This window comes from Apodemus sylvaticus, chromosome X (genome assembly GCF_947179515.1).
Source record: "Apodemus sylvaticus chromosome X, mApoSyl1.1, whole genome shotgun sequence".
NCBI classification, from domain to species: domain Eukaryota; kingdom Metazoa; phylum Chordata; class Mammalia; order Rodentia; family Muridae; genus Apodemus; species Apodemus sylvaticus.
Genome location: NC_067495.1, coordinates 62,085,180 through 62,109,391, shown reverse-complemented (window position 1 = coordinate 62,109,391; position 24,212 = coordinate 62,085,180). Strand labels below are relative to the sequence as shown.

Here is a 24,212-nt window from a genome sequence, read left to right as displayed (position 1 = left end):
CTTTATGCAGGGAGCCCAGGACAAGTAGAGCCAAGCCCAGGCTTGTAGACGCTACAAGGCAGGAAGCCACAGGCTGCTGGAGCATTTTGCTTCTAGCCTGAGCAGGCCCTGACTCCAGAGGCTGTTGGGGCAGGCCTGTGCAATGGAGGCGGGTTGGGAGTGCTAACTGGATTTTTTATTTTTATATCAAGACACTGTGTTTAAAATTTTTTACAAAGGACAAACTCCATGGGTTTCTGTTAGTGTTTTAAGAACTTTTCTTAAAAAAAAAAAAAAAAAAAAAAGCCAACAACAACCAAAAAAAAAAAAAATCCAACAACAAAACACCGCTGTTTTGAAAGAGAAATGACAGACACAAAGAGACTGTAAAGAAAACGGGGCAAATTTCTGATATCATGTCCCCAAGGGCAGAGGCAGAACCCAGAGTATATACCCAGGGGCCCAGTAAGGTCAGGGCCTCCACAGTTCTTAGTTTTCCAAAGCTAGGCTCCTCCAGTCAGACTGCTGCTGCTGGTCGTTGTAGAAGCAGGCCACCCTGTAGGCTCTGCAGTGCTCTATGGGAGGCCCAGAGCCAGCTGGTGCTCTGTCCTCCAATGGACGGCCCTCCAGCCCCATCCATTGCTAGCCTCTCCCTCCTCTCACCCCACAGTCTTGTGCCCATGTGTCACTGTCTTGGAGGGTCCTTCTCCTTGGTCTGATTGTGTGAACACTGGCGGCCCCGGAACCAGAGAGTCCTGACCGCGGAACCCTCCCTTCCAGAGCTGCTTAGCACTCAACAGGCTGGAAAAGCATTGGTTCCAATTTTTTTTAAAAAATCAACAAAAACAAGACCCAGAGAAAAGACCAAGTCTGGGGGAGGAAGAGCTAGTCTGCTCTTTAAAGCTCCCGAGTCTGCAGTTGGGAGAGGTGCAGTTCCGAGAAGGCAAGCACCAAGGGGGTGTCCGGCTGTGGCTTCCAGGGCCCCAGGAGTGTCTGTGGTCAGGCTCAAGGAGCTGGTTCCAGCTGCTAGTCCATGGGCCCTTGGTACCAAGGACTCATATGTATCCCCATTTGAAGGGCTATTCAGGTTCACGTCTGGATTTGTGTTTTTGTACATGCGGGTGCATGTCCACATCTGTCTGTGTTTGTGCAGATGGGTCTGCTGTAGGGTGTGGGTGCGTGCGTGTACATATATGTGTATGTGTGTGCATGTGTGTTTGTGGGTCGGGGTAGGGGAGCTGGGAACTGGGAGCTGGGGTGCGCTCTGGGATAGAGCTATACACGGGTAGTGGAGTGTGAGTGGGGCAGCCCGGTACTATTGAACCCTGCGGCAAAGGTGTTATAGGGGTGCAAGGTCTGCAACCCAACCAGGGAATTAGGAATCATAGTGATGGTGTTGGGGGTCATGAGTGGGATGTCATCAGGGGAACGCCGCAGGGTCAGGGTATAGTCGGGCAATGCTGTGAGGCGCAGTGTGTCGTGTGGGGGGCCGGCCTCACACTCATGGTGAGTGGGACCCAACTGTAATGCTGCCAGCTCCTCCTCTGGAGCAGTTCCCAATTCAGGGGCACCAGTTCCCCTTTGGGGGCTAGGCTGCCTCAGGGGCTCCTGGCGCCGTTTGTCCTTACGGTAATAGAGGGCAGCAAAGGCCAACACATTGAGAAACAGGAGGGAGGCCCCCACAGCGATAGTGACACTTAATTCAGTGGAGTAGTCTCGAGGGTTCTCGACCAGGAGTGGCCCTGCATCCTGGTCCCCATTCCAGGACCCAGGAGCATTCTCATTGCTGTAGGCAGGCGAGATGGCTGGCCGCTTGGTGCTCCAGGTCTTGCCGTTGGGCCTACGGGTGATGTGGGAGCTGTGGGTGGTGTCCGGGGGCGGCACTTTGGTGGTCGTGGATGTATAGTGGAACATGTCATGCAGGTTGTACAGGTGGGGCACCAGGTGTTTCCAAAAGGCCACCTTGGTGGCTCGGTAGTGATCACGAACCCTTGGTTTCAGCCCGATGTGGAGATAGAGCTGGTCTCGGGGATTGTATTTGGACCAGGCCACTTCCTCAAAGCGGTTGGCCTTGGTGTGAATGAACTTGGTGTCCTGGGGTACCGGCTTGTTGGGATCCCTGAAATACCACATTGAAATCTGGGGTCACCATGCTACCTAGAGAAAGTAAAGATCCAGCCTCCTTCTCACTCCCACCAATGTAAAATCTCCCATGACATCCATGTTTGTCAGGGTCCCGTCACTTCCCCACCCCCCTTTCTTCCCTAGTGCTGAACTCCTAGTTCCCCGTGGCAGGCAGCATGGAAATATCTCATTCTTCCCTGAGCCACCATCAGGCTGCGCAGGTGCTTTGTCTCCCCACGAGGGTCTATCAGGCCTTTGAGTTGCCCAGTTGTATCAAGAGCCCTTGGAAGACTTTGCAAAAGCACATTCCTCCCCCTGCACACTATCTTTGACCAGCTAACTAACCCTGAACCCCACAATTCTACCAGTAACACCTCCCTGCTCAGTCCTGATGCTAACAGAGTCATTGAACTCTAACAGAATTAGTTTGGTGGCTCTGGTTACCAGGGCCTGGGGTGTGCTAAGCAAGAGCTAGCTCTACTACCTCCTTCAATAAAAAAAAAAAAAAAAAATGAAGGAAGGGGAGAAAAAGCACAGAATCATGACAATAAGAAGATTTAAAGGGTTAACAAGCAAGCTTTAGGGAAATGCAGAGAGAGGAAGCTGATGGAGGAGGTTAGACAGAAGAACAAAGGGAAGGCTGTGCTGGGGTCCCAGAGAAGACACCCATTTTCTCCTTACCCGGTCTTGGCAAAGTTGGTCCAATAGGTCATGACAACAGCACTGAGCATGACATCGTTCTTGGAGAAGTTGCAGGGGAAAAGGTCAGTGGGACCTACCATAGGGACACCAAAAACATAGGGCACTTCATCCCCGTGGGCTGCATCTGACCATGCGGGCTTCATGAGGCTCTGGCAGTGATGGTAGAAGGCGTAGAAATAGGTAGGCGAGCCATAGCGGGCGTGCAAATCAGCTGTCACCACTGAAGGCTCCACCCACTGGTGGTCAGTGAAGAGAGCCACCAGGGTTTTGCGGCGGGTCTCAGGGTTGTCTCGGTCTGCCCAGTCTGTATACATGAACTTGATAGTCTCCCGCAGGGTGTCTTTACCCTCAGGATAGCCATACAGATTGTCCACAAAATTGGAGACCGAGTAGTCAAAGTCAGTGCCAGAGACCCCATCCTCAGGGTCCACCACCCCTTCCACAAACTTGAGACCCTCACCCTGGTTGACGCCTAGCATGATATCATAGTTGAGGAACTCTCCCTGTTCCATGAGGATCTCAGGGTCATCAGGAATGACGTCACCATCAATCACAGGGCCAAAAGCCACATGGTAGCGGGCTGGCTGAATGTCCTGTTCCACCAGTTCCTTGGCACTCTTTTGTCGAAGACAATCCACCATATCCACAGTGTCCAGGACGTTACAGCCCACCTTGTCGGCCAGCAGGCTGGTGTACTTCACTGGTTGGTAGTTCACAGCCCAGCTAGACAGAGCTGAGCCACTTTGGATGATGGCCCTCTGGAAAAGCCCTACAGAATATAGGTGGCAGGAGGTCAGAGCTGTCATGTCGCATGTGGCCATAAAACATTTTTATCTTTTGTCACTGAGGCTACCCTGTGCTGTGAATTGGCTGTGAAGGAAGAGCTAGTCTTTTATCAGGAGATATCAGGGCAGGATGCAGGGAGGGTGCTGAGCCCCTTCTTTGATGTTTCCCTGTCAAGTCTCCTCCCCCTCACACACATACACACTGATTCCCATTCCTGGTACAGGGGTCGGTAATTTGGGGGTTAAGGGAAATGCCAGGGAGAATTAACCCCTTGGGTCCCAGACATGGGCCTCCTTATGTTTCCTCCTCTCTTTATCACTCCTTGTCTCTCCCTCTTGCTTCCTGCCCAGCTGGGCCCAGTTCTGTGCCAACGCACCACCAGGGAGCTGGCGCTCACACCACAAAGGGGTCTTTTTCATGAGAGATGAGAAATGCAGGGAGGAGAGAGCCCCACATTCTGGGAGTTTAGGGACGAATCCCAAGAGCAAAGGCCCTGGGGTCTGAGAGTCTCCTGGCATGTTCCCTGGCAGTGTGCACTCTGCCCAGATCCCCTTTTGCCAAAGATATGGCCATATCACATTCAGATTCCCAGAGCTGGAGGGACCTCATTTCTTACTATCAAAAAGAGGTTCTTTCACCTTTCTAAAGGAAGAACTATCTCTCCCTGGCCCCGGGGGAGTATTTGGCTCTCAGGTACACAGGGCCATGGGAAGATATTTTGCATGAACAGAGATGGGGAAGAGAAGTACAGATTGCTGCTTCAGAGAGAGCCATTTCCCAGACTATCTTCCGCAAGACATTTAGATACATTTATTAGTGCTGGGGATGGAGCCCAGAGCATCCCGCAGGGTAGGTGAGTGCTTTGTCACCGAGCCACACCTCTACCCAGAGACAACAAATATTTCAAGAGTCTCCAGAGTTATAGTCCCCCTTGTGATGCACAGCACAGTGTCATTCAAGGAAGGCCTCATCCCAGTGAAGAGTTCCAGTCAGAAGACGTGCCAGGCCTCTTAACAGACACAGGCATCCTTATAGCCTGTCACTTCACCCTCCTCTAGAAAAAAAAAGAGGATTCTCTTCCTTCTACTGTCACCCAGAAGCTCAGGCCTCTGTCCGTCCATTCACACATGCATGCGTGCATTTATTCACTCACTCACTCACTCCTACTCTCTCTTAATTCATGCTTGTGTGCGTGCACACCTTCTTTTTTCTTTTTCTTTTTTCTTTTCTTTTTTTTGAGACAGTCTTGCTGGTAGCCCTCACTGGCCTCAAACTCGTAGCAGACCTCCTGCTTCAGCCTTGTCAGCCCTGGGATTGCAGGTGTGCGCCACCATGCCCGACTCCCCACTTCCTCTCTCTACAGAAGCAAACTACATACACTTCAGTCTTTCATCAGTGTAGTTTCATGAGGGGCTCAGGGACGGAGCTTCTGGGGCAGTGAAGATGCTTCCTCACTTTCAGGCACAAGTCTTCTTCAAAAGATGGCAAGGCTTCTTGTGAGAGCACTTCCCTCACAGGGCCGATCTCCACAATCAAACGGTGCTCCTGCTCACGTACCTCTCCTCTCGTTAGAGAAGGGCACTTATTTCAAGGACATTTTTTTTTTCTCCATAAGAAGCTCAGCTTTGCCTCTCAGAGATAGACTGTTCTTTATAGTCTAGATGGAGAGAGAATGCTCCCTTGCCTAGCAAAATAGGGCCTATGTAAGCCCTTCAGAAACTCACTAGCAGGGAGACCCACACCAAAAAACAAGGTAAAAATGAGTGTCCTTTCAGCAAGGTGGGTATCCCTGGAGGGAGCCTGCACCTCCATCAGAGCAGTCTGTCTTTCAATCTAGAGCATCTTTGGACTTACTTCTCGCTCTAGACCAATTCTCCTCTTGTACAGACATGTCCCTCCCCTCTGCCTCCAGAAAGGTGGACAATGAGTGTTTCTTATACCTAGAAGCCAATTTCCACCTAAGATTTTGACTCTGAAGTAACATGTCCTTCCCATACTGAGAGACTTCCTCCCCTACAAGGAACTATTGTCCCTCCAGAGAGAGGCGTTCTATTCCCACTCTCCCAAAGATGACTCCCATGTGAAATGAGGAACATCATTCTCAGGGCGTCAATGGGGATTCTTTCACATGAGAAGAAGGACTCCTTCCGGTGCAGACATTTCCTTTCCACCTCCCCCACAAGGGACATGGGGCTGAGGGAGGGCTGACTTCCCTGGGCACGGCTGGGACATGGAGCCTGGCATCCTGGAGCCTGGGATACCTGAAGTTCAGGGTGTGCCAGCATTAAGCTGTTCTATGTTGGAGGGCAGCGGTGGCGCATACCTTAGATCCCAGCACTGGGGAAACAGAGACAGAGGCAGAGGCAGGTATGTCTCTGAGTTCAAGGCCAACCTGGTCTATAGAGGGAGTTTCAGGACAGCCAGGGCTACATGGAGAAACCCTGTCTCAAAAAAAAAAAGAAAGAAAGAAAGAAAGAAAGAAAGAAAGAAAGAAAGAAGGAAGAAAGGAAGGAAGGAAGAGAAAAGCTGTTCTATGTTGATGCTCAAGAGCTACTTACCCTCAGAATGATGAGACAGTGTGAGAAGACTGACACAGGATGCACCGATGCCAGAGCCAAAGACAGTAATTCTACGGGGATCTCCTCCAAAGAAGGCAATATTCTCACTCACCCAGCGAAGGGCCTGGATTTGATCAAGGAGCCCATAGTTGCCCTTGGCAGCCTGATCCCCAGTGCTCAGGAAACCTAGATTCAAGAAAAAGCATGAAGATAATGAAGGCGGAGGGGATGCAGGATTTGGGTTTTGATGGCATGAACACATTTGAGGAGGCATCACATGGAGGGTAAGCATGAAGCCATGTAGTGCTTCCCATCTCATGAATGCTAACATTAATCATTGCTTCTTTTTGCCAGGCCCAGCATCACCAATATAGGCAGGGAAAAACCCCTGCTTCCCACCCATGATCCACTTTGGAAGGAGGGGCTGTTTACTCTAGGCAGAAGAGTTAAACTGTAGAGCTTACAAATAGCCAGAACCCAGAATTCTCTGCCCTGATATAGTATCTAGGGATAAGATCCTAACATCAGCCAAGATGCAATGGGGAGAAAGCAAGGACCCTGGAGCCAAACAGCCCTTGGTTAAATCCAGGATGCATACATCTTAGACATGTGGCCTTCAGCAAGTTATTTAAAATCTCTGGGCCATAGTTTCCTCTTCTGTAAAATGGGGATAAAAATACCTCAAAGGGTTGTAACAAGGATAAAATGAGCATAAGGCAAGCACGAGGCAGATCTACAGTTCCATTTCCCCCCTCGTTCTCTCTCTGAAGTGAAGAAGCCCACAGGCAGCGATCCCTAAGCTTGCCCTGCCCTTCCTGTGCAAATCCGTCCATCTCCACTTCTTTCCAAGGCTTTGGTGTGGCCCTTTTCATCACCCTCAGAGCAGGGCCTCGATGCCCTTCCTCCAACACCTAAGCAATTAAAACCTCTAGGGGATGCTGCCCAGCAATCTGGGTTGTTAACAAGCTCTCCAGGTGATGCTGATGCCTGCTAAAGTTGAGAAGCCACTGGGTCAGATCATCTTTTTCATCTGATAGAGAAATGAGGAAATCAGCGCACTGCGTTACCACAGAAACAGGTCTTCCCGCCCACCCACTGGGATTTGCTGCTGAGGAGACTACATGTCACCATGGAGACTACCTTCCCACCCACCTGCTGGGATTTGCTGCCGTGGAGAGTTGTTACCATGGAGACTACCTTCCCGCCCACCTGCTGGCTATCCCACAGAGATGTCCTATATCCCCCCTCCCACCCTGTGCTTCCATTTTAGACTGATCCTGCTGCCTCATTTCCTCGATCTCTTCCTTGATCCCTGGGTTCCTTGGACGGCTCGATCTACTCCTGCCCTAGGCTTCTGGAAGGGTCCTTTCCAGGTGGGTGCAATTGCTGTGCTCATACACAGTGGAAAGGCAAACTTGGATCAGCATTCTTTGACTCCACAGTTAAAAAGCCTGTTCACAGCACCTGGAATCAGCTTGGTTCAGGGCCATGTTGGAGGAGCCCATAGCTCGCAGAGAGCTGGCTGGCAGACCTGGCAGTCCTGGCAGTCCTGGCAGTCTGCAGGCAGAAGCTTAATTCAAATAGAGCCAAGCAGACAGAGAAGCACGTCATTATCTTTCTCAGTTCTTTCTGTATGTGGCTTCTGCAAAAGAGTTCATCTCACCACCTCCAAGTGTGTTATTAATTTCCTTTGGTCAAATTAAGTAAGTAGTAAGTATGTAAGTATTCCTTCCAGATCCGTTAGCACAAGTCTTCCCTAACCCTGAGTTCCAGATGAGGAGAGGGGATTAGAAACAGTCTATGGGTCCAATTCAGAAATGCAAGTGACTCCTGTAAATCTGAAAACCTAACTGGGGATGATGGCAAGGAGGAGGAGAAGATGAAGAAGCAGCCGTACCCAGGCCAGCTGCCCAAACCTTGAAACCCTCTAGCAAAATTTGCCGTGTGTCTGTCTTCCTTCTCCCTTCCTTCCCTTATATCTTTCCCCTCTTTATTTCACTTAGACATAGCAGCTTTGGTGTCAATCTTTGTCAAGGCATCATTCAGTGAGATATGTTAAAGTTGTCTGCTCTAATTGGACATGGTCCTCAGAAGGCAGAGGCAGGGGACTTTGGAGTTCATGGCCACACAGAATGAGTTCAAGGCCAACCTGGACTGCACAGCAAGGCCTGAGAGAAAGAAGTGGGGGAGGGAGGGTAAGAGATAGGGAGAGGAAGGAAGGAGAAGGAGAGATTGAGGGAGGGAGGGATAGAGAGGGAGAGAGAGAGAGAGAGAGAGAGAGAGAGAGAGAGAGAGAGAGAGAAGAGAAAAATCTGCTAACCTAGCCAGCAAGGGATGCCTGCAATTGGATGTACAATAGATCTCTCCAACATGAGTTCCCCTAGATTAGGACAAAGCCTGAAAAGACTGGAGAGAGGGTTTGGCCATTGGCCATACCTCTGCCCCCTCAGACCTCACGAGCTTCCAGGTAAGAAACAATGAAGTGTGTGAGTGGGGCCATGCGTTGATCCAGCCCTGCTTTAAAGGCTATAGCCAACAGGCTCAGAAGGTGGTAGGGGTGAGCATGACTGACTAGGAGTGCACAACATCTTGCAGCCTAGGAGAGAAGCCATGCATTGACAGCTTATAGGCTCATGGCCATCCACAGAAACTATGTGAGAATGAAGACTCAAATACCCGACTCCACAAGTTGTCAAAATAAATCTGAGTCAGCCTCCTTGAACCCAAGTTTCTACTGCAGTACACACCAGCTGCTTGTCAACAGAAGATAGAGGAATCTGGCAGATTGTATCAAAACTAGGTATTTGTGTCACTCCAGGAGTGTCACTCACCATGTTTTCAGCTTGTCTGAAACATACCTGAGCAATGATGTGGAATTAAGTGAATTCTGGAACCCAGAATAGAACTTGGCAAGCTATTACTTTCTCAGTATATCCATTACCTCTAGGTCTAGCCATATCCAATATACTGCTAGATTCCTTTTGTGTTGTTGGCCCCCAAATCAGTGGGAGTGTCTCAAATAATATCGACACCCTCTGCATTGGCAAGTCATGGGTGGGAGGAGATCTCCATGAACTAGCTAGTGACATTTTCAAGACCCCTAAAGAAGCTTTCATGGACAGACTACAGTCAGAGTCAGGAGGTGATACTCAGAAGAAAGGCAAGCGAATGTGTACAACTGGAGTCCAAAACTGGCTGCCTTTAAAAAATACATACACACACACACACACACACACACACACACACACTTTGGAAAACAAAACAGAGCTACACAGAAAACTCCCCAAACATCAGGGACAAACTCATGTTCTCCATCTCGTGCCAAGAGACAAAAACATCTTGTATGTCCCCAGAATGCAATCAGTGGCTTATTGATTATATTTGTGTTCCAGAATAGAAACTAAAGAGTACGTAGGAAGTGTTCGGGAACTTCTGACCAAATCTCAGTTTATAACTCTTTCTGATTATGGAGTAATGTTAATTGCTTAATCTCAAAAATGCATTTTTCTGATGATGCAAATGAGAGGAGGTTGTAAAGTCAGTGCTCTTCATTTTCACGGCTGACCTTCAGGGCTGCTATGAAGTCCTGGGTTTTGTTTATTTGGGTTTTCTTTTTAACTATTTGTGTGCTGAGTGTGGTGCTGTAGGCCTATAGTCCCATACTCAGATACAGAGACCAGAGAGTCTCAAGCTCAAGGCTTCCTGGGCTACACAGTTAGACTTTGTCTTTAAAAACAAAAATGATGTGTGTGTCTGTATTGTTTTGATGAAGAATCCATAGCTGTCATCAGAACCTCAGAGGATTGCAAGACCACCTCAAAAAAATTAACAATTTTTCACCCAGGTGATGGTGTCACATGCCTTTAATCTCAGCACTCAGGTGGCAGAGGCAGGCAGATCTCTGAGTTCGAGGCCAACCTATTGTACAGATGGACTTCCAGGGCAGGCAGGGCTACATAGGGAAACCCTGTCTCAATAAAACAAACAAAAAAATCAAACAAATAAAATTAAGAATTTCTTAGAGAAGCTGAACGGATGAGAGGTTACCATTAAAACCAGGACATCATTACACAGAGCACACCCAACCAGGTGCCTTTTGCACAGCCCACAGCTCCTGCCTGAGACCATGGAGCCCTTGACCCATACTGAAGGCTAGTGCTTCCTCTCTGCCTCATGTCCCAGTGGTACTCCTAACCTTTCTCTCATCAGTAATTGTATTCTTTTCCTTACTTTTGCCTCACTCTCTTGCTCCTCCATCCTTTCTTCCATTCCTTACTGGTCTGATACTATTGGCTCATATCCTTTGCACATTCAGGCACACCGTGTAAAATGGAGTCTTGTAGTTATAATTCTTAAAAGCAGCTGAATCAAGTATTTTCTTCTAGTTGGAGAAAAGAAACTAGCCAATTGCTTTGGGCCATCAATTACTGTGGATGGATGTGTACACATCTCTGTGTGATCATCTTTGTGACTTTGGTGCTTTTTCAGAATTGTTTGACCCTGGAGTGGGAGTTGATGGTCATCTCCGTGATACCATGACATTCAGATCCCCATTTCTGAATAGGGCATAAGAGCCTCGCCATGGTGTCTGAGGCAGTGTAGAAAGATGGAGAAGCAGGGAAGAACTATGAAATCTAAAGTTCATCAGATCATGCAGAGACCAGAGAAGTGCCATGAATATTCCACATCCAGGGTCCCCAGGAGTCACTGAAGGAGACACAGTCTAAAACATTTTTTGAGACAAAGTCTCACTATGTAGCCCTGGCTAGACTAGAACTTGCTCTGTAGACCAGGCTGACTTTGAACTCATAGAGACCCACCTTTGCCTCTTAAGTGCTGGAGTTAAAGGCATATGCCACCGCACCTAGCCTCATTTCTCCAGATTGAACTCCAAAGAGATGTATGTCCCATGTAAACTTAAGGGAATGGACTGCCATTCCGTGCATATAACCCTCCCCAGAAGCAAATGCGGCACAAGGGCCAGCAGGACTAGAACTGGCAAAGCAACATAGCCAAGAGCCAGTTCAAAGGAGCTTCTGCCCAGCAACCAGACAAACTGCTGATTCAACATCTGGGCCCACAGACCCCCTAGAAATCCTGAGAACTCAATTCCCTCAGGCAGAAGTTGGCTTCTTCATGCCCACATTTACAAGGATGGAAAGCCTGGTTGAGCATCTAAAAGGCAGCAAAGGTCTACATGCTGTCACCTTCTCTGGGGTATTTGTTTATCTCAAGACCTTGGCCACGGATAGGTACTGGCAGTCATCAGAGAAGGTGTAAGACAGCCTAAATCACCCAACATGATTTAGGTGGCAGAACATGTGGTATGATACATGGTGGTGCATAGTGGAGGCTTGGGGGGGGAACGTGTACATGCATGCACATGCACAGGTACACATAATGAGTAAGAGTGAAGGAATGCATGTGGGGAAGAACAAGGAATGTGTGCATATGTATACATGAGGAAGCATGAATGTGACTAGGATAAATAGGTGTGTGTGTGTGTGTGTGTGTGTGTGTGTGTGCATGTGTTTGTGCGCGCACTAGCCTGTGCAGATGCAGCTTGAGACATAAGGATGTGTGTGTGTGTGTTTGAGAGGTAAGGGGGTGAGCACATGTGTGTGTATTGGGTATAACAGAGTTTATGTGGAAAGACTATGTACATGTGTATGCCAGTAAGCACATGGAGGGTCTATTCATTGTGCATATGTGAGAGGATATATGTGCAGCAAATGAAATGGTTACCATGTGAAAACGAATATTGGCTTGTTTTATGTAAAGTAGGAGAGGGATAAATATATGTATATGTGAAGTACATCACGTGTGAAGTGAATGCACAGTGGGACATGTGGGAGGGGCTGTGTGTATAGGGGTGGTGGAAGGCATGTACACCGAAGAGTCTAGGTATTTGTGTAAGTTGTCAATCTAGGGGTAGCAGAAACTGACTCTGGGAGTGTGTGGTATGTATGGTGTAGCTGTGGGTAAAAGATGTGGAGCAGAGTATATATAAACGTGTGTGTATATATGGAAGGTGAGAGATCTGTGTGGGGTATAGATGCGGAGCATGCAGTGTGTGGGTGTGGGTGTGAGTGACACTCTATGTGTCTCGCTCTGTGTCTCTACAGCTGTGTGCACATGTGCCTTGGGGAGTGAGAAGTATTTGTATGTGTGGGAGTGGGTGGATGGATGTGATGTGGGAGTATATAAGTATCTGTGGACAACGGGGGATTCGAAGGAATATCTGTATATGCAGAGGTATTTAGGGCTGTGGTGCTGGGTGAGCAGCGATCAAGATAAGACACTAGAAAATTAACATGACCTACAAAACTCAGCCAAGCAAAATCTGGTAACAGAAGTCTGGCTTGAGACTTAAGAACTGTGAAGTTTAAAAACTATACATAGTGATGGCCCAGGCCTATAATCTCAGCACTTGGGAGGTGGAAGCAAGAAGCAGGTTCAAGTCCAACCTAGGCTACCCCATCTAATCCCTCCTTTAAAGAGAAGTATATACACTTTGAACTGAATTTTCACTGACATTTAAATCTTCTGAAAGGGTGGCCTGAGAAGACAAGAAAGCCATTGGTATTTGAATAAGGGATAACAAAGGGATAACATCCTGAATCTGGTCATTAACATGAGCTAGAGAACCAGGGCTACCTAAGTTGACTTCTTGGGATTCCTTCCTCCCCCTTTCAAAGAACCGTACCTAGCACCCCGACCCGATAGTTAAGGGTGATGACGATGACGTTGCCGTAACTTGCAAGAACGCTGCCGTCAATCATGTTGCCTGTCCCTTCCATGTAAGAGCCTCCGTGGATGTAGACCATGACAGGTTTAGCACCACTGTCTCGGATGTCTGTAAGGAAAAGGGGTGAGACACAGGCTAGGTAGGATGCCCTTCCTCCCATACCCCCACCAGCCCTGGGGGGGGGGGTGCGGGCAGCAAAGCTATTCCAGGTGCCAGGACACCACCACCACCCCTGAGGGCAGGACTCATAGGGCTGCTAGGCCGGGTGTTCAAGTACTGGCCAGAGAGCAGAACTTGTAGAATAGTTTTTTTAAGGATTTGGGTTTCAAACACCTCCCAACTGAAGATGGTCATGTGGGTATAATTCATCTGGGCCTGGTTGACCACAGCTAACTTCTGGGGCTGAGAGAAGAAATAGCGAGGACTTAGTGGTCCCTTAGCAGCATCAGGTGAGTTCCTGCCCTGTGCATCCAGGAGTCCTGGGACCTGGCATGGCTTTAGAAAGCAGGAGCTGGGGAGCCCTGAAACCCCCAGGACTAGACCAGTTACATGGAAACGGCCATTGGCAGCAGCTGGATCTCCCGCCTCCCCCCAGTGCAGACAGAGACAAGAAGGATGGGGAGAAGGGGTGGCAGAGGGAGAGAACAGGAAGGTGGGGGGATGGGGATGGGGGGTAGTGAATGGTAGAGATGGGGTCGGGGAATGGTTTCTCAACTGCATGTCCACATCCCCATCCTTCCTGGGCACACTTAGCTAGAAACACTGGGGTGAGGCAGAACTTGGCATGAGAAGGCCTGCCCAGCCAGAGTTAAGATGTAGGAGAAGTCTCCACCCAGGCCAGTGCCCAGGGCTCATCAGGGGACTGCTCTCAAGCCCAGCCAGCATGGTGTGGGGCTGAAGCCGTCAATAGAAGGCTCCAGGCCTGAACTTGACTTGCCTGTCATTTGTCAGTCTGTGAGTTGACCCACTCTCTGCCACACTGACACAGCCCTGCCAGTCACCAGTGGATCCCCTGAACTGCCTGGCCCCTCCAGGGACTCGAAAGGGGCAGGCCCAGAGTGTGGGTGGAGATGGGAATGCTGTCTGCTGCCGCATAGACAATCTTGTTACCCCAGGGAGGAAGGATGGTCCCATCACCACCAGAGCCTCTTAGACCATCTACTGATGGCTGTGCTATGTGGGCCTGGCTTGTTAGGCCACAGTTTTTCTGGTTATGTTCCCAACCTAGTGCAACCTCTAGCCTAGTCCATCTTTCTCTAGGGGAAAAAGTTGGGGAAGTGCTGTCTTTGAATGCCACGGCTTTGCCCCTTGGTGTGCCCTAGCAGGGCCACTCTCCCAGGAGCCAGGCTCTCCTCAGTGAAACCCAGGCATCCCCTCACCATCCGGTTTTCTTTGTGCCTACCCCCACCCTCCCTGGCCCTACTTGTTCTTCACCATTCCTGCTGCCACATACGGGCAGGTGCCCATGAGTCATAGAAGATGGGAGGGGGTCAGGGGCCAGGGCCAGGAAGACACCCTCCCTGTGGCTCTATTTGTGGTTGGTCCCCTGCTCCTGCCAGCCGTGTCCATTACCCCAGAAGTCCCAGTGGCCAATGAGGCCAAAGACGGAGGAACAGCCCAACGGCCTTGTACAGGAACAGAAACACACCAACGGACGGACAGACAGACAGACGGGGCTTCTCCCCATTGAGAAGGGGAGGGGCTCTGTGCCATGCACCAGCCGCCGCGCCCTGCAGCCCCCAAATACCTTCATCTTCATCCCCGTCATTATCCGCTAAGTCCTCGCCCTGTTTCTTAGCGCCGGATCCTGGGGACCAGACACGGGGAGACACAACAGCACAGAACAGAGAACAAAACAGAGAGAGAATTCAAAAACAGCATGACTGCAGTGTGGCCCAGCAAGCCAGCTCTGGGCCTGGGCCCACGACAGGCAGGAGGGATGGCAAGAACTGAGGGAATGGGTGGGCTGAGGCCCAGACCTTCATCAGGATGATGGTGTTGCAGGCCTCTGCTGTGCTGACCTCCCTGCACCTCCCTGCCCGTCTCCCTGTACCCAACCAAGTTCATTCGCAGTTAGGAAGGAGGTAGCAGCACGTGGGCTAGGGTACAGAGCCAAAGGCCCACCTGTGGGAACTTCATTCTGAGGAAGGGCTGCGTGTCTAGACACAGGCAGGCTGAGCTGGAGAGCAGGGACGGGTACTAAAGGCAGGAAGCCTCTGTGTGAACAGCTCTGTGATATACTCAGGGCAGAGGTATTTACCAGGGACCTCAAGTCTGAGCTCCCAGGGCCCAGTGCACAGATTTGAGCTGGGCCTCAGCTGACCCTGATTCCCGCAGGAGAAGATGGGAGATGAAATTTTCCCTCTGGCTTTGTTCACTGGGGCCCTCTGCTCCATGGCAAACGGGGCTCCTGCCCACAGGAACCAGTTTTAAGAGCAGCAAGTGTTGCTCTAGGAGAGAGCCAGAGGGGGAAGGAGGGAGGGAAGGAAGGAGAAAGGAGCAGAGAAAGAGGGAGAGAGACAGAGAGAGGGAGTGGGAGAGACAGGAGAAAGGAGAGGAGAGGAGAGGAGAGAGAAATGGTTCCTCCCATATACTGAGTACTGACCATCTACCACATGTCAGACATTCTACTGTTGCTGCTGTTGGGCTCTTACACCCCAGTGACGTAGGCACTGTCCTTATTCCTCTTTCACTGATGGAGAAACTGAGGTTCAGAGAGGTAAAGTGACTTGCTCGAGATCACACAGCCAGAAAGTGTGACTCAAACCCAGGACTGCTGGACTCCAAAGCCCTATGGTCTTTCCACTGCATCATGCCACCTTTCAGGGGCAAGGGAAAGGGAAGGAGGAAATAGATGAGAGAAGAGGTGGAACATGGAAGAAGAGGGGAGCAGAGAGACTAGAGGAAGAAGAAAGGTGTTTAGAACCCCGGGCGGGGGCAGGTTAGACTGGCACCACTTCTCCCTGTTATGAGGAGACTAGAGGGACATCTTGGCATGGCTATAAAAAGACGTGATCTACTGCCTACTTGCTGGTCAGTATGTCAAAGTGGAAGTAATTCTGCTGGCACCCCACACCTTACCCTCTTGTATCCATGATCACGGATACCTTCAACCTGGAGCAAGCAAATAGCTCGCTTTCTCTGTCAGTCTGCACTCTGGTGACTGAATATCCTTATATTTATTAACTGAAACAGGAACTACTCTCGTACTACAAGCTAGCAAACCCCAGCTCCACTAGACACAGCCTCTGGCTTCCTGAACCTCCAGTGGTACCTACTGTCTTAACACACGAGCTCAACACCTGTCCATTTGCTCTTAGAATCTCAATGAGACATAGCCACACAGTAGATCAGCCACCAAACAGCATCACTCATTCCTAGACATCACTTCCTTTCAACTCCACGGAAGCAGGGGCTGGAGTAGATCCTTCCCAGGACACATGGAGGCATAGAGGATCCCACATAGGCCACCCCACCTGCCCTGTGTACTACACACACACACACACACACACAGTGTGTGCCCAAAGAGGTAAGATTAGTAACTTTTTCAAGTGACTAACAGGCCCATGATATCAATTTGAACAATTAAACAATCAAATGCCCTCCCCTAGCCTGTGTAAAGCCCATTTCCTAGACTGGCCTATGGATTTAAGGAATCCAGCAGTTTTAATACCAGGCTAGGAATGTCTTCAGAACAAAAGATTAGATTCCCTTCGCAGCCCAACAGTACCTTGCCCATCACTCACAATTACAATTGGCAAAATATTCATACTGCATGGCAGCTTCCAGTCAGCAATCTGGCCAAAATCTCAGCATGAGCTTGGCCTGCCCTCCGCTCTCATTGGAGCTCTGATAGATCTTTCTTTCTAAGCAGTGGTTAATAGTATAATCTCTTCCTCACCCCAGTGTACCCCACTACTTAACTTGTAGGCAGGAACATTCAAACCCTTTCTCTGAATGCTAATGGAAGGCTATGGCTAGATCGGTCTTTCAGCCTTCCCATGTGGAAATGGAGGCTCTTAAAAGAAAAAGAAAAAAAAAAAATAAGACTGACCTCTGAGCCTGGACTCCATAAAGAGTTCATGGCCAGCCTGCGCGGCATAGGAAGACCCTGACTCCAGAAACAAAACACAACCCAGCAAAGCAAAGCAAACTGAAAGCGAGTAAAAGGAATGGCACATGAGTTGGCAGCAGAAGCCTGGGGTCACTCAGGGATTGTGCTTCCTAGACAAGAGGTGCTGCTTAAGCCGCACTACAGAGGTCCTTCATTTGCATAAGAGCCTCTGCACGCCTCCTGCTGTGTGTGTGAGGGCCTGGGCTGGATGTAAAGAGAGGTAAAACAGGGTTCTTAAGGGCAGCAAGTGTGACTCCCCGCATATGGGCTTTGGAATGCACTGATTCTTAGCAGTCCTTAGAGATTCTTTCTCATTGTGTAGGGATCGGTCCATCCCAGGAACCCCAATGACACCAGAGAAACTCTGCCCTAGAGCATCGAAGGAAAACAGAGACCAAGCTTGCTGAAGGCTTGTACGGGTGAGTCGTGGTTGCCCTTGCTTCTTAGACTGCTACCACAGCCAATTGGCCCAATCTAGCCACATCTGATCTTTTATGTATCAGGGAGATGGGATTGGCCAGGTGGAAGTTGCCTTCATGGGCTACAGTGGAAAGAACATTCTCTGAGGGTCAAGAGCCCCAGGCTTTGGCCCCAGCTCCGCCCCAGACTGGCAACAGGGCCTTGTACAGCAAGTCACTCCCCTGGGCTCGGTTCCTCATCTGTAAAATTGGAATAGTGCTTCCTGCCTTGCTTGCTTCCCGAGATGTGGAGAGGCATTTATGAGGTAAATATGAGAACCCTTGCAGAAAACATAAAGTGGTGTGCAAACAGGAAACATTACTATACGGGAAAATAAATTCCTTTCAGCAGGAGGGTGAATTTACAATTGGTTTTCTTTAGAGTCTACAGTTTCCAGAGATTCCCAGTTTCTGCCTCGCGGGGTAGGGTGGGTAGCCTGGGTCTTTCAGCTTTGCTCTGGCCAGAGGTGGTGAGGGTGTGTGCAGAAGAGCAAATAAATGTGTGTAGCACCTTTCTTTTAAGCTTAGGTGGGGGAGAGTCAAGTATAGACTTTCGGCCCAGGACAGGGGACTGGAGGGATGGATGGTCTTACATTTGCACTTGCTGCAGGAAAAGGTGGAGCCGTTGGCTCCAGCCTCACTGCCTGTTTTCTTCTGAGGTGTTACCAGAAGAGCCACTGGCTCTATCTTTGGTACACTCCTTAGGGGAGCTGGGGAGACTGATATCAACGGGCTTTCTGCTTCTGCTCTGAACCTGCCTTAGGTCACTGGATCCTCTCTCTACAAAGCAGCTAGAGCCCTTAGAGAAGGTGGGACCTTAAGCCTGCTCACTGCCCTCTCAACCTGGGCTACTTGAAGGAAGGCTGGGTCCTCAGGGGTAGGGACAAGTGGGCAGGAAGCCCTCCCTCTCTCTCTCTCTCCCTCCCCGCCGGCTCGCTACCTACCTCCTTTCCTACAAATTTTCTTGTTGGGCTTTCGGGCGCATTCCTTGGAAATCCGCTTTACTGTAAAATGAATAAAAAACTAAAAAATAACAGGAGGCCTCTGCCCAGGGGCATGCATCCCCCCACCCAGGCCCCAAGAGCTGAGCTGCTCTGCAGCGGCACATGGCAGAGAGCCTGTCCCACCATCTCCTTTTTTGTTTTTCTGTCACTTACCTTAATGTGAGCCCCGCGGGAGGAGGCATCAGCTAGTGGACGAGGAGGCACCTAAGCATAGCCAACCAGGCTTGCCCCCCTCCCCCCCACGCACACCCAGCTCCCTCAGCCACACACACCTACCACCTTTAGAAGCAGGTGGAATGGCAACAGGGGAGCCTGGTGGAGCCAGCATCCTCCCGCGGGCAGCTGCCAGCAGTCCCCCATACTCCCCCAGGGCACCCCCATCCAGCACTGGCCCTAGACCTGTCAAAGCTCTCAGGCCTGGCCAGCCCCCTTCTGGCATCAGTGTCACTCACACATGGGAGCTCGGACAATGCTAGGAAAGGGAAGAACAGGGAGGGGAAAGGCCAAGCGGAGTGATGGTTAGAAGCATTTTCACAGACAGACAGACGCATGCTGCAGGGCACACAACCACATGCAAGCCACAAACACAACAGGGCAGGCGGGAGGCAAGGAGGGCACAGTGCCTGGCCGCGGCACTCACCATCTTCCGTGGGCACATACACATTCAGGTAGAGGCAATCCTCGTTGGGCTCCTGTATATAAGTGGCGACGATATCCAAGTTGGCAGTGAACCAGACTGGCAGCATGACTTCGGGCACAGCTGTGTGGATGTTCTGGGGGCACACTGGGGGAAAGTGTGTGGCGTTCCGGATGCCCGACCAGGATGGGGGTGGTTCAGGGGGCAGGAAACGTTTCTCGCCGATGGGAGGAGCTGCGTAGGGTACCCCCAGGTACTGGTCCACAGGACCCAGGATTTCACTGGGCAACGGTACTCTGGCACCCCTTAGCTTCCCAAAGTGAGTATTGACTGTGGGTGCTGGGGCCTGGGTACTGGCCCTCAGCACCAAACTGAGGAAGCACAGGGTGAGGCACAGGCTCCGGCCAACTGTGGGCGTGGGGCTCAGGGACAGCGAGGGCTGCAGCCACATGTTCCGGGCAGGGGGACTGGCAGGAGAGGAAGACTCCGGGGTCACAGCATCAGCCCAATAGGCAGCCCCTTCATGGCCACACTGACTTGAACCTCAAAACTGAGCTCTCGAGGGACACCTACAGGTGCCCAGCAACGCAGAGAGCAGGTCTTCTGAGCACCACCACTTCGAAAGAGGGCTCCCTTAGGGCCAGACAGGCCTGTGGAAAGAGGGAAGCATGGGTCATCCAAGACGGTCTGTGAGGGCTCTAGGGTCAGTTTTTGGACTCCCCGAGGGCTTGGCCTATTTGCCCACACTTAGTATTTTAGTGCTCAGGGGTCCAGAGGCTCGGGGGTGACCCATTGCTATTTAGAACAGTTTTATATGCCTGGTAATGGTGTGAAAAAAAAAATCTAATGGGATGAAGAGAGTGACAATTGTCGCCACTGTGAATCCAGCCCCTACTCCAGGCAGCATCCAGCCCCAGTCTGCTGGGGTCAGAGCATGTAGTGACAGGATGAGCTGCAAGCAGAGCTTCCAGCATGGCTGCCAACTTCACTCCAGGACTCAAGACGCAAGAAAAGAAAAGCAGCAGACAAGCAGAGGGTCCCTCCCACAGAGAGATGCCCTTTACCCTCAGAAAGGGCAGGGAGCACAACAGCCTTTTGCCTAAGTCCAAAGACACCCCCCATGCCTCTCCGTGACATTTCTCCCAGCCGTCACTGCTGCGGAGGCCTTAAACCTTTGTCATTGCTGCTGCCTAGCTCTTCATTCAAACCAAATGCCAGAAACAAAGGCAAAAATGGATCTCCTGAGCACATTAGCACATTGTGGACGCTAGCCCAGTGTAAAGTAAACAACAGGGTGTAGGGACATACACTCAAAAAGACGCAAAGGAGGAGTGAGAGACCAAGGTAGGATCACAGACACTGCACTATCCACTGGCAGAGACGTATATTCCAAACCCACAGAGATCCCCTCATCTAGTCCCACATTCCAAGACAGACCGCCTCACACAGCTAGACCCACACAGTGATACATTCACACACACACACACACACACACACACACACACACACACACACACACATACAGAGACAGAGAGAGAGAGAGAAAGAGAGAGAGAGAGAGAGAGAGAGAGAGAGAAAGAGAGGGAGGGAGGGAGGGAGGGAGGGAGAGGGAGGGGGAGACCTACTGAAACAAAATCACACATACCCGCATAGGTAAATATCCAGACACAAGTGGCATAATGGTGACACATAGGTGGGGACAGAAACAGAAATAGCAACACTCTCAGACACACAGGCCTTCTGACACAGTTACAGTCAACACATATACACGGGCAAACAGACATGTGTGTCCCACATGGACGCGTGCGCACGCACACACACGCACACACGCGCACACACACACACAGACACACACACACACAGAGTCACATTTAGTTTTTCGCCATTTCTCCCGCCTTCTGAGATTGCAGGCCTGTTCCTTTAAGAAGTGGCTGAAGGGGTGGGGGAGGGAGATTGGGAACGACCGGCAATCGGCAATCGGCCACCAAGGGAGGGGAAAGAGAGTGTGTGTGTGTGTGTGTGTGTGTGTGTGTGTGTGTGTGTGTAAGAGAGACAGCAAGAGCGAGACAGAGAGACAGATAGAGAGACACAGAGACAGGGAGCAGGGAGGGAGAAACAGGGAGGGACAGAGACACAGAGACAGGGAGGAAGAGACAGAGACAGGGAGGGAGAGACAGAGACAGAGAGACAGAGAAAGATGGAGAGAAAAGCAGGCAGGCAGGCAGGCGGGCAAAGTGACTAAAGGGATGGGGGCTTAGAGGAAATGGGGAGCAAAGTGTGGGGTGGGGAGATCCCAGACACTGCCCAGAATGCACCCGGGAGGGGAGGAGGAGGGGAAGGGGAAGCAAGGGGTAGGAGGAGGGAGGTGGGGCAGGAGGGAGTGGGTGGGTGTGTATATGGGGGGGTTAGTCCGCAGCTGAGTTCACACAATCCCCCCATTCACCGTCTCCATGGCAACCCTGGGGCACAGACCGCTCATTCACACAGCTTCCCCGCCAGCACCCCCCCCATTAACCCCCTCGATGCTGCCCCCACCTCACAAATTCCATTAACCCTTTCTAGAGGCCTTCCACTCCAGTAACCCTTCCGCGCCTAATGCCAAATTTCCCTGTTGAGTCAATTCGCTGCAGCCCCTCCCTCTGGTGAACACCTAGACAAACCAACCGACCCCCAAATGCCCTCTGTACCCTAGAACCCACTGTGAGTTAGTTCCCAAGGCCAAGATCTCCATTCTGGTCCAACTTGCAATTTGGGAGAAGGCAAGGGGAGGCAGCAATGCTGGGATGAGGATGGCATCTAAGGGGACTTTGGGGGCTGGAGCTGTATTGGGCAAGGGGCATTGTACTGGAATGGACCTATGTTGAGAACTGCAGTATTGGGGCTACGTGGGTTTAGAACGGTATTAGAGGATGAAATTACCCTAGGATGGGGAGGCTAGAATAAAGGCCTCCATTGGGTGGGGGGGCTGCAGAGAGTGGGGGAGGGAACCTGGCTGTAAGATGCTATGATGGAAGGGGTGTGGGGGTGCACTGCAGGAGAGGGGATATTGGTAATGTGCAATACTGGAATGGGGTTGGGGGGCTCTGTTTAAGGATATTTTTGGTGAGCATGCAGGCTGGACCATAGAAATAGAGGAACGATGGGCGAAAGGATGATAGGGATGCAGGATTTAGGGAGGAGGTAGAGGAGAGAAGCAAAGCGAGGAAGGGAGGGCCGGGAGGTCAGGGGTACCTATGGAGAACACAGGGTTGAGAAGGATGGGAGCCACTGGTCGGGGAGGTGGAGGGACCGGGGATTGGGAGGGGACAGGATTGGGAAAGGTCTGGGCAGCTAGAGGATGAGAGACCGAAGCAGGCGGCCTCACCTGTTCCCTAGGCGGCTGCAAACGACTGAACCAGGCCACGGACCACCCATATCGCCTCCAGGCCAAGGGCTCCGCACCCGAATCCCCGAGATCAGCTCTCCGGCAGCCTGGCTGCTGTGCCCGCGCACCAAGGGGGCGCGCTGCGCGTGCCCGGACACGGGGGGGCGCGGTCCCTGGCATTAACTCCTTTTGTGCCAGTGATGGCTCAAGTCCTGGGGCATGGCCCAATCCCCCCCCCCACACACACACACACCATGTCTTGTCAGGCAAGCTCTGCTCCTGCCCCCAACTCTCACATTCCAAGCTATCAGACAGGTAGGTGATCTTCCAGGACAACGAATCCAAACTTTATCTGCAAAGCTTGAGACCTTGACCCAGGGAGAAACTGAGGCACTGTATGCAGATCCCCTTTTTTGCCACAGAGCCCTCATTTGGCAACCATTACTCTCCTTAGCACCAGCACCACCTAAGGTGCAATCACCAGTGGGGCCACTCTGCCCTCATCCTGTTACCCTCCCAGAGGTCAATGTCATTCACTTCTGCTGCTCTGTCAGGGTAGATTGGATGCCATCTCAACAGAGCAGATGTCACTCCATTCTGGCTTCTATCCCCACCGCAGTATCTAGTGTTTGTGTCTACTTTCTATATGTAATGCACCTATCCACCTGACCTAGCACACATACAGCCCTAAATCCCTGCAAAATGTCCCTTATCCTAGCCAAACTTCTACCCCTTGGGTTCCTTCCAGGATAGAGCAAGTCAAGAAAAAAAAATGCTTCAGTTGTGTTGCCTTTACCATACCTGGGAGCCCCATTCTGTTTTTGTGACTTGAGTAAATCCCATATGTAGATGGGCTTTGTGGGCTCAGAGATACTTCTAAAAATAACTTGGATATTCATTGGTTGGCACTAAGGCTTTTAAGAGCACACTTGACACCTCCCAGTGATAGGGTGCAACTAGAGATTGGGGGTACCCTCCAGTTATCACCCAACTACCAGGCTAGTGTAGACTTATAGCCCTAGCTGGGCAGAAAAGAAATCATTGTCATAAAGTAGTTGGGGTCCCCAGCACAGCCTTGGATTGAGGGCCGAAGGCAGATAGACCACAAACAAGGAGAGCCTGGCCCAGCCCTTGTTTCAAAAGTGACTCTGAAGGAAATTCTGAGTTGAGAGTGAGCAACAGTCACTCTGGGAAACTGCCGGGGTGGGTTGTATGGGAACATGTGCTTCCTGCAGGAGGTCAGGGAGAGACAGCTGTGGCTTCTTGCAGGTCTCTCTTCCTGCTAGAGCCACTCAACTTCTGTCACATAACATGCCCACGGACAGAAACTTTTTAGAAATGTCACCTTCAGAGAAGTTCTCTAGTTAGCTTTGAGTATGTATGATGGGGACCACATGAGATGACAATGACAGGCACTGTCTGGCATCTCTATCCCTATGCTCAACTTGGATGAAGCCAGTGTGTGGGAGTGCTGGGGAATGACGGGGTCGCACTGATTTCTCTCCAGCCTAATGAGCCCCCTCCTAGTGGCCCAACCCCAGCGGGAGAAAGCTATGAAGAAGCTGTGCCGTTGAGTTGAGGAGCAATCTGCCTTTCAAGGGCCGAGGGCTTGGAGTTCATTCGGGTTGCTTCCGAGCCAGGAACAGAGGGCAGCAGTGCAGCTAGAACTCAGAAATGCAGAGGGCAGAGGCTGAGGAGGGAGACGATGGGGAAGGCATGGTGACTCTGAGCTGTTCAC

General features: G+C 50.9%; 1 protein-coding gene across 1 annotated transcript; it reads right to left on the bottom strand.

The window, feature by feature from the left end:
• Window positions 1–305: 305 nt before the first annotated feature.
• On the bottom strand, window positions 306–22,635 carry Nlgn3 (neuroligin 3). The gene is made up of 7 exons (XM_052171674.1): window positions 22,475–22,635; window positions 19,114–19,760; window positions 14,645–14,704; window positions 12,856–13,005; window positions 6,150–6,335; window positions 2,785–3,574; window positions 306–2,098 (listed from the first exon to the last, which is right to left on the bottom strand). Exons 2-7 carry the CDS (start codon window positions 19,559–19,561, stop codon window positions 1,255–1,257), a joined length of 2,478 nt encoding a protein of 825 aa, XP_052027634.1. The 5' UTR covers window positions 19,562–19,760; window positions 22,475–22,635; the 3' UTR covers window positions 306–1,254.
• Window positions 22,636–24,212: the final 1,577 nt, after the last annotated feature.

What these genes read in the sequence shown, in the direction of transcription:
- Nlgn3 (XM_052171674.1), bottom strand. Translation starts at nt 19,561, where the DNA reads ATGTGGCTGCAGCCCTCGCTGTCCCTGAGCCCCACGCCCACAGTTGGC. An exon ending in TGACGGGGATGAAGATGAAG is followed by an intron (nt 13,006 to 14,644) that starts GTATTTGGGGGC and finishes TTTTCCTTACAG; the next exon opens with ACATCCGAGACAGTGGTGCT. An exon ending in CTATCGGGTCGGGGTGCTAG is followed by an intron (nt 6,336 to 12,855) that starts GTACGGTTCTTT and finishes TCTTGAATCTAG; the next exon opens with GTTTCCTGAGCACTGGGGAT.